This window comes from Leptonychotes weddellii, chromosome 4, assembly GCF_054177405.1.
Source record: "Leptonychotes weddellii isolate Sample4059 chromosome 4, ASM5417740v2, whole genome shotgun sequence".
Taxonomy (NCBI): Eukaryota; Metazoa; Chordata; class Mammalia; order Carnivora; family Phocidae; genus Leptonychotes; species Leptonychotes weddellii.
The window spans coordinates 38,584,655-38,602,983 of NC_138372.1; the positions used below are offsets into that span (position 1 = coordinate 38,584,655).

At 37.9% G+C, this 18,329-nt stretch overlaps 1 protein-coding gene across 1 annotated transcript in view; it reads left to right on the top strand.

The window, feature by feature from the left end:
* ZYG11B (zyg-11 family member B, cell cycle regulator) overlaps nt 1-18,329 on the top strand; it is a 67,372-nt gene that overhangs the window by 7,536 nt on the left and 41,507 nt on the right. The window contains exon 2 of the mRNA XM_031025262.2: nt 12,839-13,004. Coding sequence (XP_030881122.1) covers nt 12,839-13,004 — 166 coding nt within the window. The remainder of the gene's footprint in view (nt 1-12,838; nt 13,005-18,329) is intronic.

Here is an 18,329-nt window from a genome sequence, read left to right on the forward strand (position 1 = left end):
CATTAAGCGTCTGCCTTCGGCTCAGGTCATGATTCCAGGGTCCTGGGTTCAAGCCCCACATCGGGCTCCCTGCTCCGCAGAGAGCCTGCTTCTCCCTCTCCCTCTGCCTGCCACTGCCGCTCTGCCTACTTGTGCTCTCTCTCTATCTCTCTGTCAAATAAATAAATAAAATCTTAAAAAAAAAAAAAACAGTTCAGCAGGAAGAGTTGGGGAGGAAGCCAAATGATTTCACGATGAATTGCTAAGCAATGTCTTTTTGTACAAACACTTTCAAATTATTTGTCTATAATTTGTGGAGATGTCCTTCCAGAGAATAGAATATTTAAACACAGATAGTAAAAAATGAGTTACTTGTAAATCTAGAGGGGTGGTTAATTATTTAAACATTTTGTTAGCTCTGTATAAAGATCTTTTTTTTTTTTTCTTTTTTCCTATCTAGTTCTCCCTTGTACAAACATTTTTCTTAGCTCTCCAGCATCTTAATGCCTGTGCAATGTCATATTCTCCTTTTCTAAGGACATTTTTAAAGTTTGAATGTTCTTGGTTATATAATATCAGTTTTTTTCTTTTCATAGAACTTGTAACCTTTGGCAAATCATTTCACCTCTCTGTGCCTCTATTTAAAAATCTCTAAAATGAAAAAGTTGTATTAAATCTTCTCTATGATCTCTTCCACCTCTTAAGATTCTAGAAAGTTAAAGGTTAAGTTATTATAGTAGATACATTCTATTAGCTATAGTCCTGTGGGATCAGGGCACTTGAGCTCTTTTTTTTTTTTTTTTTTTTTTGATTTTATTTATTTATTTGAAGAGAGAGACACAGCGAGAGAGGGAACACAAGCAGGGGTAGTGGCAGAGGGAGAAGCAGACTTCCCGCCGAGCAGGGAGCCCGATGCGGGGCTCGATCCCAGGACCCTGGGATCACGACCTGAGCCGAAGGCAGACGCTTAACGACTGAGCCACCCAGGCGCCCCAGGGCACTTGAGCTCTTACCTCCATGAATATATTACCCAACTTTTCACAACAAAAAATTTTGGTTATGTTAATATTTGTGTAGTATTTTAGTATTTTAAAGTCATTTTTCATATATATATCCATTTATTCTTCATCACCATTTTGTGAAGTAGTCAAGATAGAAGTTTAGCATCAGGGGCGCCTGGGTGGCTCAGTCATTAAGCGTCTGCCTTTGGCTCGGGTCATGATCCCAGGGTCCTGGGATTGAGCCCCGTGGGGCTCCCTGCTCAGCAGGAAGCCTGCTTCTCCCTCTCCCACTCCCCCTGCTTGTGTTCCCTCTCTTGCTGTCTGCCTCTGTCAAATAAATAAATAAAATCTTAAAAAAAAAAGAAAGTTTAGCATCAATTTTACAAATAAGAAAACTGAGAATTTATTTTCCTAAGATCACACAGCTAGTAAGTAGCAGAGCCAGCACTGACTGCAAGCCCAGTGTTCTTTCCATTATTAACCTGGCTTCTCTGTTTACTCTATTATATTTCAAAACTCATGCTAGTAGTTAAGAGAAAAATAATGCTGAAGTATCTCTTTGAGTTCACGAATCCTATGATCTGTTCATATGCTCAGTGATTACTGACCTGAATTTTTGTTTTGTTTCTTAGATTGTTTTATTATATGAGTTAAGGTGGAAAGTAAGGGGATTTATTTACCTTTCCAGGCCTTGATCTTTTTTTAGATAGAACTCTAGCTCCTTGCCCTTTAGCATATAGCTGTTGGTCACACTGGCCAGGCCTTGAAGTGATACATGCAAGAAGCTTGCCTTACCTGCGTTTTTATCTGGCAATTAGGGATCTTTAAGGAGTAGTTGATGGTTTTTAAAAAAGAAAAATAAGTGCTCATAGTCCATTCCAAATAGTTTGATATATCTGTACGCTTGAACACAATATATCTGTGCCCTTGGCGTTACCTTCTTGACCTTCTTCCTCATTTGTAAAATGATTGTGTTTGGGGAAGAAGATGAAGGATTTAGATCATATCTAAGGTTATCTTAGATGTTTATTGCTAGAAGTCTGACTTGGTTGAATTAGCAGTAGAAAATAACAAAAACAAAAAAACCCAAAAAGCCAAAACTAATAAACTAAGAAGAGATTTCCCATGGAGTACTACTAAAATGAGGAATCAAAGATTGTCCAATATCTGAAGTTTCTTATACCCATGAACTCATGACACTTGTCTGCCTTTCATTCCCACACTTTAATTTCAGGGCTAGACTTAGGATATTTCTCTATTGTCAGATAGTCTTTTTATCTAGGGGCAAAAGTATTTTATTTTTTTTTTAATTTTTTAAAAAGATTTTATTTATTCGACAGAGAGAGAGACAGCAAGAGAGAGGGAACACAAGCAGGGGGAGTGGGAGAGGGAGAAGCAGGCTTCCTGCCGAGCAGGGAGCCCGATGCGGGGCTCGATCCCAGGACCCTGGGATCATGACCTGAGTCCAAGGCAGCTGCTTAACGACTGAGCCACCCAGGCGTAGGGGCAAAAGGATTTTAAATAAACCTAGCAATAAATTTGTGCCTGACTGTTCATTTGTTTTTTCAATAAACATTTAGTGCGTACCATGTAGTAGGCATTATTTTAGGCTCTGGGAATACAGCAGTGAACAAAACACAGTTTTGTTCTATAGAGTTTTTATTCTATAGTAATAGGTAGTATTTACTGAGCAGTTAATATATCAGTCACTGTTCTGTGTGTCTTGCACTTACAATTTATTTAATTCTGACAATAATCCTATGATGTAAATACTGTTATTGTCTGTATTTTACAGATCATAAAACTGAGGTGCAGGGAGATTAGGTACTTTGCCTAAAATTATATCATTTTCTAAGTGGTAGAACTGGCACTTTAAACTAGGCAGGCTGACTCCCAAACCACCACTTTTCAGAACAGTATTACACAATCCTCCAGAGAGATGTCAATAAACTATTTTTAATCATAAAATTATCAAGTTTGTAATCTTTGTAGTCACTGGTTTCTGGTCCAATCTTAAGAAAAAAAAATCATCCAGGTGTACCAAAAAAAAAAAAAAAAGCACTACCAGAGCCATTTGTCTTCTCTTGGAGGATTTGTCAGGTTTAGGAACATTTCAGGTAGGAAATGAGATTTTGAGCCTGATTCACATGAGTTAGAACTGAGATAACTACAAAAAGCCAGGATCCTAAAATGTCTACACCCTTTGTGAAAAGGTAGACTTAAAAAATGTCTACCTGATGGTGTAGGGAGACAAAGAAGCTTATTTGTCTTAATATGGACTCTGGATGGGAAAGGTCTCTCTTGAGAATTTACAACCATGAACCTGCTGTCCTATGTGTCTGAAACTTAAATTTATATTACTTGTATGAGATCATTTCTAGTAGGAAGGGAATATTTACTGCATAATTACTCAATCAGGCATTGTGCTACAGGTTTTAAACACACTTTCTCACTTCATCCTGACAATAGCATCATGAGTTAAGTACCAATATTATCCCCATTCTACCAAGGACAGAATTGAGGGTCAGAAAAGTGAGATAATTTGTAGTGTAACACCACCTAGAATTCAAATCTAGGTCCAGTATTCTTTCTACTAACCACAGTGCCTCTGGAAAAGGCACTTTATTTTTATTTTTATTTTTTTAAAGATTTTATTTATTTATTTGAGAGAGAGAGAATGAGAGACAGAGAGCACGAGAGGGAAGAGGGTCAGAGGGAGAAGCAGACCCCCACTGAGCAGGGAGCCCGATGTGGGACTCGATCCCAGGACTCCAGGATCATGACCTGAGCCGAAGGCAGTCGCTTAACCAACTGAGCCACCCAGGTGCCCAAGGCACTTTATTTTTGTAACTCAGCTTCCTTATCTGTAAAATGAAATTTGTGATATTTCTCCTTTCATTTCATCAGATTATTGTATCAAATGAAATAAGGGATGTGAGCTTGCTTTGTTTACTGTAAGATGTTGTTACCAGCATCATCCACAAAGTGTATTTTTCCTTATAATTAACCAAAAGAGAGACCTCAATATTCAGTGATCCTGAAACCCACAAAGTCTATCTTGAGGAATTAAGGCAATTTTAATACTTGTATACCAGATATTTCCTGAAGTAGTATCAATAGGAGAAATAAAATGAATTTCCAGACAAGTTACAATGTAGTAATTTACTAATTCATTCAAGAAATAATTTATTGGGTGCGTTTTATGGGGCTTCAGTTCCAAGTGTAAAAGATCCCTGATCTCTTTCAGTTTTTTGTCATACTAGTAGCAGTGGAAGCCCCAGTCCCCTCCAACAGTAGACTACAGTTGTGATATATAGACAATTCCCAGTGTCCCCCACCTCCCCAGTTGGTAGAAATGGATGGGCCACTGCTTAGAATATTGAAATGCTGCTTTACCATGACCCTGGTAATATAGTAACTGATGAAGCTTTTTTTTTTTTTTTTTAAGATTTTATTTATTTATTTGACAGAGAGACAGCGAGAGCAGGAACACAAGCAGGGGGAGTGGGAGAGGGAGAAGCAGGCTTCCCGCCGAGCAGGGAGCCCGATGTGGGACTCGATCCCAGGACCCTGGGATCATGACCTGAGCCGAAGGCAGACGCTTAACGACTGAGCCACCCAGGCGCCCGAAGCTTTTTTTATTTTTTTAAAGATTTTATTTATTTGACAGAGAGAGACACAGTGAGAGAGAGAAACAAGCAGGGGGAATGGGAGAGGGAGAAGCAGGCTTCCTGCAGAGCAGGGAGCCCGATGCGGGGCTCGATCCCAGGACCCTGGGATCATGACCTGAGCTGAAGGCAGACGCCCAACGACTGAGCCACCCAGGCGCCTGAAGTTTTTAAAATTCTAAAACAAACCAACCTACAAGATAGATAACTAAGTCATGGGGACTGAGAATACCTCTAGCTGAGTGTTGTGTAGATGACTAAATACTTCAAGGAAAGAGAATATAAGAAAGCAAAAAAAAGAAAAAAGAAAAATTAAGGATGATTAAAAGAAAGCCATGAGAAGGTTTAGGAAGAGCTAATGAGTGTCAGTATGCAATTCCTCAAAGACAGACCCTGTGGCCTCCAGAACCTCTCAGTAATGAGGTTTCTCTTTTGATTAATTACAAGGAAAAATACACTTTATGGATGTCCCTGGTAACAATGTCTTAGAGTTAACAAAGCATATTCATATCCTTTATTTCATTTGATACAATAACCTTATGAAGTGAAAGGAAAAATATTACAAATGTCATTTTATGGATAAGGAAGCTTAGGCACAAAAATGAAATGACTTTTACAGAGGCATTGTAGTTAGTAGAAGGAATACTGGACCTAGGATTTTAATAGGTGATAGATAAGGAGGGATCCTTTTTGTTGTCTGGAAGGTATGGAGCTGAGTTCTAAAGAAATGGAAAGCCATCCAAAAAGATATACTGCTATAAGTGCATGGATGTCTTTTCTGAAGAGAGGGAGAGAAAGAGAGTTGATACCTCAGTAAGACATTTTCTTGCTATTAGAAAGTAGTCAAGTGGAAAAAGCTGTTTTGAGGAGCTATTCTTTTTTTGCCCTCTCTTCATTATCCCATACCCCTAGCTGTACCATGTTCTTATAAGAAGCAGTGTTTCAAAAGCAGGGAATCTGCTTATAGATAGTTCATTTATTCACACACTCAGTAGACACCAGTCATTTGCTCTGTACCGGAGTAGAGGACATAAAAATGGATAAGGCTTGGGTCTTAACCCCAGTCGTTTTCAGTATGTGGGACATTGAGCTCCTTCTGATAGATGATGAACTGTTCTAAAAATCCTTTCCTAACTCCTAGGGGCTGGTAAATGATGCAGTTCCTCAGATGTTAATTTTTATGTACTAAAGCCTCCATAGTAGAGAACCATTAGTCACTAAGAATTACTACACTTTAGTAATCATAAAGCTAAAGTTAGCGGATTATGAGTTTATTGAAGACTCTTTTATGAAGAAGTCTGACACTTGCAAGTGTTGCAAAGCTCCTACTACATATGTACAAATGTAACTTTATGGAATTCCTGTAATTTCTTGGAAGAGAGCTTTGTAATCAATGCATCAGCAGTGTTTGAGTTGGTAGTTTTTTTATGGTTGCTAGTTTTTTATCTTAGTTATGAATTATTAATTTAACTTCATTATTGATATCATTTGTTGTGTTTTATTTGGTTAATCTCATGTATGGTGATGTATATTTGCATTAATAATATATTATTATTATTATTTTTAAAGATTTTATTTATTTATTTGACAGAGAGAGACACAGCGAGAGAGAGAGCACAAGCAGGGGGAGTGAGAGAGGGAGAAGTAGGCTTCCCGCCAAAGCAGGGAGCCCGATGCAGGGGCTCGATCCCAGGACCCTGGGATCATGACCTGAGCTGAAGGCAGACGCTTAACGACTGAGCCACCCAGGTGCCCCAATAATATTTTTGACATAAAAATTTCCAAATTTAGACTTTGACAATGTGTTGTTAAATAGGAAACATTCATTTTCCTGTTGTTAAACCAGATATTTATAAAATTTCCTTGTAGGGGCACCTGGGTGGCTCAGTCCTTAAGCATCCGCCTTCGGCTCAGGTCATGATCCCAGGGTTCTGGGATCGAGCCCCGCATCGGGCTCCCTGCTCCGTGGGAAGCCTGCTTCTCCCTCTCCCACTCCCCTTGCTTGTCTTCCCTCTCTTGCTGTGTCTCTCTCTGCCAAATAAATAAATTAAAAAATCTTAAAAAAATTTTTTTGTCCTTGTAATGGTACTTCATTGTTAACACTCTTTCCAACTGGAACTTGGGAACCAAGAAGGATGGGTAGGCTATGAAGTTTTTTGCCCCACCTAAGTGGGCCACAGGAAAAAAAAATTTGAATCATAGTCTAGAGGGGGAGACAGCCATGTAAGCAAAAGTAGATAACTATAATAGAACTACATACAGAGTGTAGTGGGATCATATCTGCCTGTGTTTTGGTACATGAGGGACACCTTAGAGGAGTGGACATAGGTGCTGGCTCTTGTAGTATGAATAGGAATTTGATAGATGGACAGGTGCAGAAGGGCATTCTAGGGAGAGGGAACAGCATGTATAAAGAAAGGGAGCATGGCTACCACTGGTAAACATTCCTCTGAACCTCAGGTTCCTAACAGAAATAATTTCTATTCTCCATAACTCACAGAGTCATCATGATTGTTTTGAAAAGGCTTTATAAATTGAAGTGCCAGACAGATGTATATTGATGAAAATTCCTACTATTTTCTTTCTTTTTTTTTTTTTTTCCAACATCTGGGAGTCTTCTGTGTCTCCCCTAGGTAATGTCATGTCAAGACTTCTTCTAACCTCCTTTCATTCTAGGCCCTGCTCTGTGATACATAAAGGCAGGAGCAGAAGAGAAGATATGTGTATACACCTACCTTTAATAGTAGAATAAATTCTTTAATTGCTTATGTTTAACTATTTAAGTTGTGACCTATGTATCTAGTCTCAGCAGTGTCATAATCCATGGAACATAATCCCCCGCAGCCAAAAAGTCATTTCAAAATAACTCTTAAGTCTTTATTTGCAAATTTTGGAACATTGTAAAGTAGAACAGAGTTCACAGATATGCTTCTCCAAAATCTCTTTTTATTTCTTGTCTGCTTCCCTTATACATCATAGCTGCCTCTCTACCTTGCCTCTGAAAATCTTCCCAAGACTCCTTTGCAACTCAGTCCATCATTATCCAATGTTAAAACCCCTAGGGAATGTAAGACTGTGTAGGGAAAAGGTATAAGAGCAGTGGTGAGAAGTTACATTATGGCCAATTTAGGAATAATAAGTATGCATATGTATGTGTGTGTATATACATAAATGTTTTCATTCAAAATTAAAATGTTGGGGCACCTGGGTGGCTCAGTTGTTAAGCGTCTGCCTTCGGCTCAGGTCATGGTCCCCGGGTCATGGGATCCAGCCCCGCATCGGGCTCCTTGCTCCACAGGAAGCCTGCTTCTCCCTCTCCCACTCCCCCTGCTTGTGTTCTCTCTCTGTCAAATAAATAAAATCTTTAAAAAAAAAAAAAAGAAAACAAAATTAAAATGTTACTGAGTCTAATAAAAATGTCTATTTTAGTTTGAATACACATACTGAAAAATATCTTTGATAAAATGATAGTTTCTTGGTTATCTTATAATATTTGAAAAGCAGAAACAGGGACACCTGGGTGGCTCAGTCCATTAAGCGACTGCCTTCGGCTCTGGTTGTGATCCCAGGGTCCTGGGATCAAGCCCCACATCAGGCTCCTTGCTCAGCGGGAAGCCTGCTTCTCCCTCTGCCTGCTGCTCCCCCCTGTTTGTGCTTGCTCCCCCCCCCACCCAGTCAAATAAATAAATAAAATCTTAAAAAAACAGAAACAGCTTTTTTTCATTTCCACTGATTTTTATTTTTTGTCTTTTTCCATTTTTAATAATTTGATATATTCAAAAAGCCATATGAACATTTATGTAAGTCATGGAACATAATAAACCAATATCTAAATAAATAAAATCTTAAAAAAAAAAACAAACCAATATCTAAAAACCTGGCATCCCAACTTGAGAAATAGAACATGACCACTGCAGTTTTTTCCCCCATGTGTTCCTCTGTGCCACATCCCCCTAACCTCGAGGTATCCTCTATCCTTTTTTATTTCATTTCTTTCCCTTGTTCTTCTCTATAGATACACCACAACATATTTAGTTTAGAGGTAGCTTTCTAAGCTTCTGAAACATTTTTCAGGCAACATAATTTCCTATGACTGTGTAGATGTTTAATTGAAATCCTGCTACATACAGTTTTTATTTAGCTTAGTAATACTTTACTCTTAACATTTTGCTATGTCATTAAAAGCTATTCAGAAACATACATATTGCTGTGTAATATTATATAGAATTGATATACCATGATTTGCTTATCATTTTCTCTTATTTTAGACATTTGTATGTGTGGATTTTTTTTTTTTGATCAGAAAAACTGTAATCAATCCCTTTATGTAAATACCTTTGTAAATATCTATGATTATTTACCATTTTTAGGTAAATTCTACCTAATGAAGAAGTACTGGATCAAGAGTGTGGATGTTTTTATGATTATTAAATCTTTCATATCCAGAAAAATTGTGCCAGTTTACACTCTGACCAGCAGTATTTGAGAGGACCAGTCTGGAAAAACTTTATTTGAATAATTCACTGTCAGGATTATATCCTGTTCCAGAAAACACATTAACTAAAAAAAAAATTAAAAAGATCTGCACTGTTGTTTCATACTGGAATTGTTGTTTTTCCTGTTTGCCGTAGGGTATTTTTTTCAGCCATTGTTCAGGGACCATGTCATTCTGCCCCCTGTACTTGTGATAGTTAATTACAGGGCTTAGTTACCTCTCCTGATCACTCCCTCTGAGAATTTATCTATTCTTACCATTCAGCTGTCACCACTAGGGGATGCTATTTAAATCTGCATATTCAGCTCAGTTCTTTCACCAGAGCCTTAGTTCCTTTTCTGTCCTTGCCTGAACAGACAGACTCTCATTGACTACAACAAATTCCTCTGAAGAAATAATCCTTTGCCTAGTCTTCTTATCAGTTTTGTCAGTGAGATTATGGAAGTATTCCATATCCACTATTTTTTATTTTTATTTTCTAACTTTTTATTTTGACAATTTCAGACTTATGAAAAGTTGCAAAAATAATACAAAGAATTCTCACATCGCAGTCACGAAAATTGTCCAAACGTTTAGAATTTTATCCCATGTGCTTTATCGTGCTCCTCTCTTGCTACACACATACACACACACTTTTTCTCCCAGGTTACCCTGGTTAACTCCTACTTTAAATCTTGGAGTTATTATTTTTTTTAATATCTCAGCTTCCCTTCCTCCACCTCCCTTCCTCTCTCACCAGAGGGTGCTATATGAAATGAGAAAAAGGGTGTAATGTTTGGAGTTAAATACCTTGATACCTTGACTCAATTCTTTCACATTCTAACTGGATGAATTTGAGTCTTTTATTCTTTTTGAGCTCTGATACTCTCCTATACAAAATGGTGTCTACTATACCAGCTCCACAAGACTGTTGTGAGGGCTAGATGAGATAATATATGGCAAAAGTATGCTGTATGAATGTTGGCCTGTCCTTCAAATAACATTCGCCTGTTTAGTAGAGTGCCAGGCATTGTGCTTGGTACTGGGGATTCAGAAATGCTTACTACATGTTGTTAATTATTCCCTCAAATTATTTTTCACTTTTGATTTTTTTTCCATGTTCATTGCCTCTACCCTAATCCACAGCATCAACACCTCATATCTGAGCCATCATAACAACCAGCTGGTCCCCAAATTGTTTTTTGGAATTTATATTAGTGCCAAACTAATAATTGTTCTGAGAGATGGTATGGTATAGTGGAAAAGGTATGGACTTCATTATCAAAGATCTGGGTTGTGTCTTTGCCCCACTTTTTTTTTTTTTTTTAAGATTTTATTTATTTATTTGAGAGAGAGAACATGAAGGGGATGGGGAGAAGCAGACTCCCTGACGGGCAGGAAGCCTGCCACGGGGCTCGATCCCAGGACCCCAAGATCATGCCATGAGCCGAAGGCAGACCCTTAACTGACTGAGCCACCCAGGCATTCCTTGGCCCCACTTCTTAGAAATATTGTGACACGGGGCAAGTCCCTTTAGTAGTCTTCTAATTTGAACTCCTTTTTTTTGAACCGGCAAATGTCAGAGACTATGCTGGGTGCTAGGGATATAAAGAAAGCGTTAATAGGTTCCTTGAACTTGAAGAACATCATGGTCTAGTTGGGGAGACATACAGTCATAAAAAACTGTGATTAACATGGGATTGTAAAAGAAACCTAGATTTGGAGTCAGATATAAATGGCAGCCACTGTAGTGATTTATTAAAGCACAAACTGAACTCTACAGTCAGATTGCCTGGGGTCCAATTCTGGCTCTGCTACCTCTTAGCTGTATCATCATAGGTAAATTACTTAACCCCTCAAAACTTCAGTATCCTCATCTTTGTAGAATGGGGATACTGAAAGAATTTAACTTATAGAATTTTTATGAGAAGTAAATGAAATTATATATGTAAGGTGTTTAACATAGTTTATAGCATATAGCTTATGTTAACAAGTAGTATGAGCTCAATAATTATGATTATAATATTATGATAGCATAGTGGTTAAAAACTTAAAAATATAGGCTGTGGCCTCATTCTTGTTTTGGGAGTCCCAGTTTAGCAACATGTTGGCCATGTAAATATAAGGAAGATATTTAACCTAAACCTCAGTTTCATTTTTAAAATGCATATTATAATGGTGCTTGATTCATAGGATGTAAAAATGGAAAGAACTCATGTATCTAAAGAACTCTGAACCGGGACCTGAGGCTTAGTGTTTCATGAAAAATAGCTGTTTGGTTTTTTTTTTTTAAAGATTTTATTTATTTATTTGACAGAGACACAGCGAGAGAGGGAACACAAGCAGGGGGAGTGGGGGAGGGAGAAGCAGGCTTCCCACAGAGCAGGGAGCCCGATGTGGGGCTCGATCCCAGGACCCTGAGATCACGACCTGAGCCGAAGGCAGACGCTTAACCGACTGAGCCACCCAGGCACCCCGAAAAATAGCTGTTTTAATTTTTATTCTTGCTCTGCCATCTGTTGGCTGTTTATCTTTGACATGTAAATTATTTTTTCTGAGCCGCAGTTTTGTTTTGTTTTTAAGATTTTATTTATTTATTTCACAGAGTGAGAGAGCACAAGCAGTGGGAGCAGCAGAGGGAGAGGGAGAAGCAGAAGCAGGCTCCCTGCTAAGCAGGGATCCCGAAGTGGGGCTCCATCCCAGGACCCAGAGATCATGACCCAAGCTGAAGGCAGAGGCTTAATGGACTGAGCCACCCAGGCACCCCTCTGAGCCTGTTTATCTGCCTTGTTCAGAACAAACTTTTGAAGATTGCAAGTATATATAAAGAAGCTAGATTAGTGCCTAGTACCACATAGCTGTCATTCAGTACCTAATAGCTGTTGTTATGTGCAATTTAATTTGTCAGGTGCTGAGAGTAAAATTCTGCCTTGGGAAATTAACAAAGGCATCACCGAACTAGTGGATAATTCATGTAAGATACTCAGCACAGTCATAAAGAAAGCACCTAATGGATGATAGCTACTATAATTATATTATTATTGGGGACATTTACGGTATTTGTTTCTATAGTTAAAACCCTTACACTTAAATCTTTGTGCTTATTTGATTAGTTCTTTATTCCTCAGACTGGAATAGCAGGGTTAACCTTTTTCTATTTTGATGATGTTAACACCTATAGCAAATTCTTTTGCCCAAACAAATTCATCATATTTGAATTATCAGATTGGGATGGGAATTTTGTGAGAGATAAGTTTGAGAGTAAATTTGGTCTAGATTTTGAAAGGACTCAGGCATCAGTCTAACAATCTAAGAATTTTATTTTTTGTCTTCAGGCCCATGGAAGTCTGTGGAAGGTTTGAGCAGGGGAGGGTCATGGGTAGTAATTTAGGAAGATTAATCTGCTATACCTCTGAGGTCTTCCCTGACCATCCTTGACTGATTAGGGCACCCTGCTTGTACTTACATACTACTCAGTATGACCTCTAATATTGTATGTAATGTACTTTATGTAAATACTTGTTTAAATGTTTCTCTTCTTCTTGAGAACATGGGTTACCTATTATATTCCCACTGGCTAACACAGTATCTAACATATGGTAGACACTGAGTAAAAATACTTGTTGAATGTGTAAATGAATGTTTTGTTTTCTACTTTTCTGGAAACTAACTTGTTGGCTTTTGTGTTCCCTTTATGTTTTTTCCTGGGCTCCAAGGAGGAAGCATCTCCCTATTCCTTACTTGATATCTGCTTGAATTTCCTGACTACTCACCTTGAGAAGTTCTGTTCAGCAAGACAAGATGGAACGTTGTGTCTACAGGAACCTGGAGTGTTCCCACAGGAAGTGGCTGATCGACTGCTTCAGACCATGGCTTTTCATGGTAAAAAAAATAAGCAGAGGAAATAAGAATTATGTGCTGTTAATTGGCATTGGATTTTGAAGTGCTGCTGTGGCCATTTAATTATTATTATTATTATTTTTTTAGATTTTATTTATTTATTTGAGAGAGAGAGTGAGAGAAAGAGCACAAGAGGGGGGAGCGGGTGAGGGAGAAGCAGACTCCCTGCTGAGCAGGTAGCCCGATGCGGGACTCGATCCCGGGACTCCAGGATCATGACCTGAGCCGAAGGCAGTCGCTTCACCAACTGAGCCACCCAGGCGCCCCATTTAATTATTTTCTTAGAAAAGGCCAGATGAGTCTGATTCCAGGAAAAGGAATTCATTTATTTTTGCCTGTTCTGATACTTACTATGTAATTTGGAATAAGCATTTTTCTTTTCTAATTTAGGAAAATTGCTTTTTTTCTTTCTTCTTCTTCTTCTTTTTTTTTTTTGCCTTTCCCATGGCAAAAATAACTTATCTTTCAAAATATCCGTTTAGAAGTTTGCTGGTATAGGGGCGCCTGGGTGGCTCAGTCGGTTAAGCGGCTTCCTTCGGCTTGGGTCATGATCCTAGGGTCCTGGGGGCTCCCATGTCTGGCTCCCTGCTCGGCGGAGAGCCTGCTTCTCCCTCTCCCTCTGCCTGCCACTCTGCCTACTTGTGCTCTCTATCTCTCTGTCAAATAAATAAATAAAATCTTAAAAAAAAAAAAATCAAATATTAGAAGTTTGCTGGTATAAAATACCTTACATCTTCATTTGGCAGTGGGAAAAATAAATACAATTATGGAAAAATGAGTTTCTGCTTTTGATCTTTGAATTGGGAAAGCATAGCTAATTTAATACTTCTGTTTTCAAAAACAAATTTTGAAAATAAATTGGGAAAGTCTTATCTGTGGAATTCTGTTTATGTAGAGGATTTTTGTTGTTTCTGATTAAGTTTTAAGTTGAAATACATAATGCCTTTTTAATTTCTGGTTTATAAACTCTTTCAAGTAGGAAATATAATTTGTCCACAACTATAAAATAGAATGAATATGTGACAATAATAATATCATTTACTGATTGTTACGTGCCAGGCATTTTATGTTTTCCTTGAATTTTCTCAAAAACCCTATAAAATAACCATTATTATCCCATTCATATACAGATAAGGAAACTGATTCAGAGAAGTAACTTGTTAAAGGTCATAATGCTAGTAAATGGTAGAGTCCTAGTTCAAATGAAAGTCTGTCTGATTCCAAATCTGTGCCGTTTTCACTGCCACACATCTTCCTACATCCACATTAGAGATATTCCTGTTCCTAGACGCCAGATAAGCTGTACACTTTTGCTGTGGCTTTATATAAAGTATGAATCCAGATAATGCATTCCAAGGAAGGGTGGGAGAAATAAGAGTATAATTGAGGCATTTTGGAATAATTTTGGAAGATGTTTGAATTCCTTGGTTTTCACTAAGTTGCTCAAGTCTGTAGTCTCTTTGAATTCAGCCTGCCAAAGGAACTGGGTTAATATCAATAGGTACTACATATGGTAAAGTTAAAGGTCCCTTACAAAGCTGCACAATAATTTAAGAGATTATGTCAGTGCTTTCATTTCTTTCTGGTCTCAATTTAATGACTATGCCCAACATATTCAATTTAAATATATATACATATAACTAATCTTGTAAATCAAAAAAGTAAATGTTAAAAAAAAAAAAAGTAAATGTTAACTAAAGTCTTAATTTGGGGCACCTGGGTGGCTCAGTCGTTGGGCGTCTGCCTTCGGCTTGGGTCATGGTCCCGGGGTCCTGGGATCGAGCCCCGCATCGGGCTCTCTGCTCTGCAGGAAGCCTGCTTCTCCCTCTCCCACTCCCCCTGCTTGTGTTCCTTCTCTCGCTGTGTCTCTCTCTGTCAAATAAATAAATAAAATCTTTAAAAAATAAATAAATAAAGTCTTAATTTGCCAGATTCTTTTTGAACTGTAACTACTGATAGCTAATAATAGCAGCTAACATTTATTAGATACTTGTTATTATATAGATTCTTTTTGAACTGTAACTACTGATAGCTAATAATAGCAGCTAACATTTATTAGATACTTGTTATTATATACTAGCTCTGTGGCAAATGCTTTATATGGGTAAAATAATGGAAGTAGTTTTTAAGTAAGTGTAACTAAAAATTACCCTCCAGAGTAGTGTCATCAGAATGTGTTTTCTACCTCTTCTTTTCAAGATGAGGAAACTGAGGGTCAGAGAAATAACTTGCTGTCCCCATTTGTATTACCCCAATGTTATTTCCTGCCTCATTCCCCAAAAACTGTTCTGAATTAATCTCTTTGCAAAAGAGACGAGTAGATAGTACTTACCTGAAGCTAATATAACAGTGTATGTCAACTATACTTCAGTAGTAAAAATAAAAATTAAAAAAGCAATCTGAAAAAAAGCCTTACAGTATTTCTAGGCTGTGTTGTACGTTACATGACAAGTTTGAAATTCAACTTATGAATTTGTCAGACGTAGATTAAGATAGATAATAATGAAAATATAAAAAATTGAAAAACAAAAAAGAGTAGATACTACTGACAGTATGCAAAAGAACATACTGCCAATTCTTGTCACAATTTAAAAAAGTTGTTCCATCAATTTTTCTGTGTATTTGAACATTTTCATAATAAAATGGAAAAAAGTTCTATGAACACTTAGAATTTATAATATTTTTTCTAATAACAATGATTTTAGAAAATCTTAACTTACTTACATTCAAATTTTTTTCTTATTTTCCCAATTCAAAGGAGTAATGGTATTGGTAGTAGTTTTTATTAAAATAAGCCCGGTGCTAAAGAGTTTTACTTACTGGGATCTTTGATTCTCTTGTCATAATCATTGCTTATTCTGTGTCATGGTGCTAAAAGTTTTCCAAGAAATGTGTGTTTAAGAGCTAGGAATCAGAATAAGATATTTGCCATCTAATGTAATGCCTCTGTGTTATATTGTGTACCTAATCTAAATTGATGCACCTTGACATGTTTAGCCTTCTGTTTTGGGATTAAATTGAAAAGAGTAATGCCTTTTGGGGGAAAAAAAAAAAGAGTAATACCTTTTGAAACATAATGGATTGCATCCTTGAACAGTCAACTAGACTTTCTAGGTGACTGAGGACTTATATTCCCCGAGCGGTACCCCACTTCTCTGGAGGTCACATTGCTGGTCACCTCAGCTGTCTATAGCCTAAACCAGAAAGAAATAAAAAATGCTTTGGGGCAAAATCCTTGCATTTAGGCTTCTGTACTTTAGTCCTTGAAAGAAGCCTTTGGGATGCCTGGGTAGCTCAGTCGGTTAAATGTCTGCCTTCTGCTCAGGTCATGATCTTGGGGTCCTGGGATTGAGCCCCGCATCTGGTTCCCTGCTCAGCAGGGAGTCTGCTTCTCCCTCTTCCTCTGCTCCCTGCTCGTGCTCTCTCTCTGTCTTATCTCTTTCTCTCTCTCTAGTAAATTAAAAAAAAAAAAAAGCCCTTGAGGAACCCTCATTTAGAGCATATTCTTAAATGGGAGTACTGAGAAAGATGATAGCGTAGGAGGATACTAAGCTTACCTCCTCCCACAGATATATCTAGATAGCACCCACATCAGTGTAGATAACCTGCAGCATATTCTTAAATGTACATGGTTCTAATAACCTTGGTTCTTTAACCATAACAAATTAAGAATTAATAATCTGAAGGGCACAGGCTGCAGACTAACAACCCAGGTGGATAGTATGACAGTAAAGGAAGATTTAGCTTAAATACATTGTAGCAAGTACAATTATTGGTCATGGAAAAAAGATAGGTGAGGGCGCCTGGGTGGCTCAGTTCGTTAAGCGACTGCTTTCGGCTCAGGTCATGATCCTGGAGTCCCTGGATCAAGTCCCGCATCGGGCTCGCTGCTCAGCAGGGAGCCTGCTTCTCCCTCTGACCCTCCCCCCTCTCATGTGCTCTCTCTCTCTCATTCTCTCTGTCTCAAATAAATAAATAAAATCTTTAAAAAAAAAAAAAAGAAAGAAAAAAGATAGGTGATTCTTCAGTATGTTTATTTTTGAAAGAAGGGGAAGATAATCTAGAAAGATTTCCTTCAGATATAGTAATGACATTTGTGTAGTGCTTTCAGTTTACAAAATTATTTTTATATATATTATTTAATCTTCACAGCAGTCCCTGTGAGGGAAATATAATTATTCAATACCTAACATAGTGCCTGGCACACAACAGATAAAGAATCTTTTTTTTTTTTTTAAGATTTTATTTATTTATTTGACAGAGAGATAGAGCCAGAGAGCACAAGCAGAGGAAATGGCAGAGGGAGAGAGAGAAGCAGGCTCTGCACTGAGCAGGGAGCCTGATGCAGAACTCATCCCAGGACCCTGGGATCATGCCCTGAGCCGAAGGCAGACGCTTAACCATCTGAGCCATCTAGGCACCCCAGATAAAGAATCTTACCTTTTACAGATAAGGAGTCTTCCTTTCACAGATAAGGAATCTTAGACTTGTGGAATAATTTGTCTAGTGTCAAATAGCAAATAAATGTTGAAACCAGGATTTTAACATAGGATTGATATCTAGATCTCATGCTCTTTTTAAAATTCTTTGCTCTTTTAATTTTATTACTCTTAAATGTAGAGACTTAAACTTAGTTACTAGAAACATTTACTTAATGTAGAATGACCCAGAGAGGCCAGGAGTAACCTGTTTTACTACATGTATGTGTATGATATCAAAATTTGAGAGCAAATTTTGTAATGCACTGTGATAGTCACTATAAGATTAAAATGAGTCTTAATTAACTGAAGAGTCTAAAGTTTCATCTGTAAAAGACAAAACTAACATTAAAAAATATGTGTAAATAGGGGCACTGGGGTGATTTAGTCAGTTAAGTGTCTGCCTTTGGCTCAGATCGTGATCCCAGGGTTCTGGGATCCAGCCCCGCTTTGGGCTCCCTGCTCAGCAGGGAGTCTGCTTCTCCCTCTCCTTCTGCCTGCCACTTCCCTTGCTTGTGTGCTGTCTCTCTCTCTTTCTCTCTCCCTGTCAAATAAATAAAATCTTTTTAAAAATGTGTAAATATATTTTGTGGTGTGAATAGGAAAACATTAGTCCTAACTCAGGATCTGTTTCCATTTTTCGTTTGTACAAGGGTCCTTAGCAGAAGATCCTTAATGTATGTGTGAAAGGAGTTACTAGTGGGTTCAGAAGAGGCCCAATAGAAGTAAAATGTATGGGAAGGAGGAACCAGAGAAGAAGAAAATTATCAAACACCTGTTGTGTGCCAGGCATTACGTTAGGTATTGAGTGTACACAGGAATCTTGCTC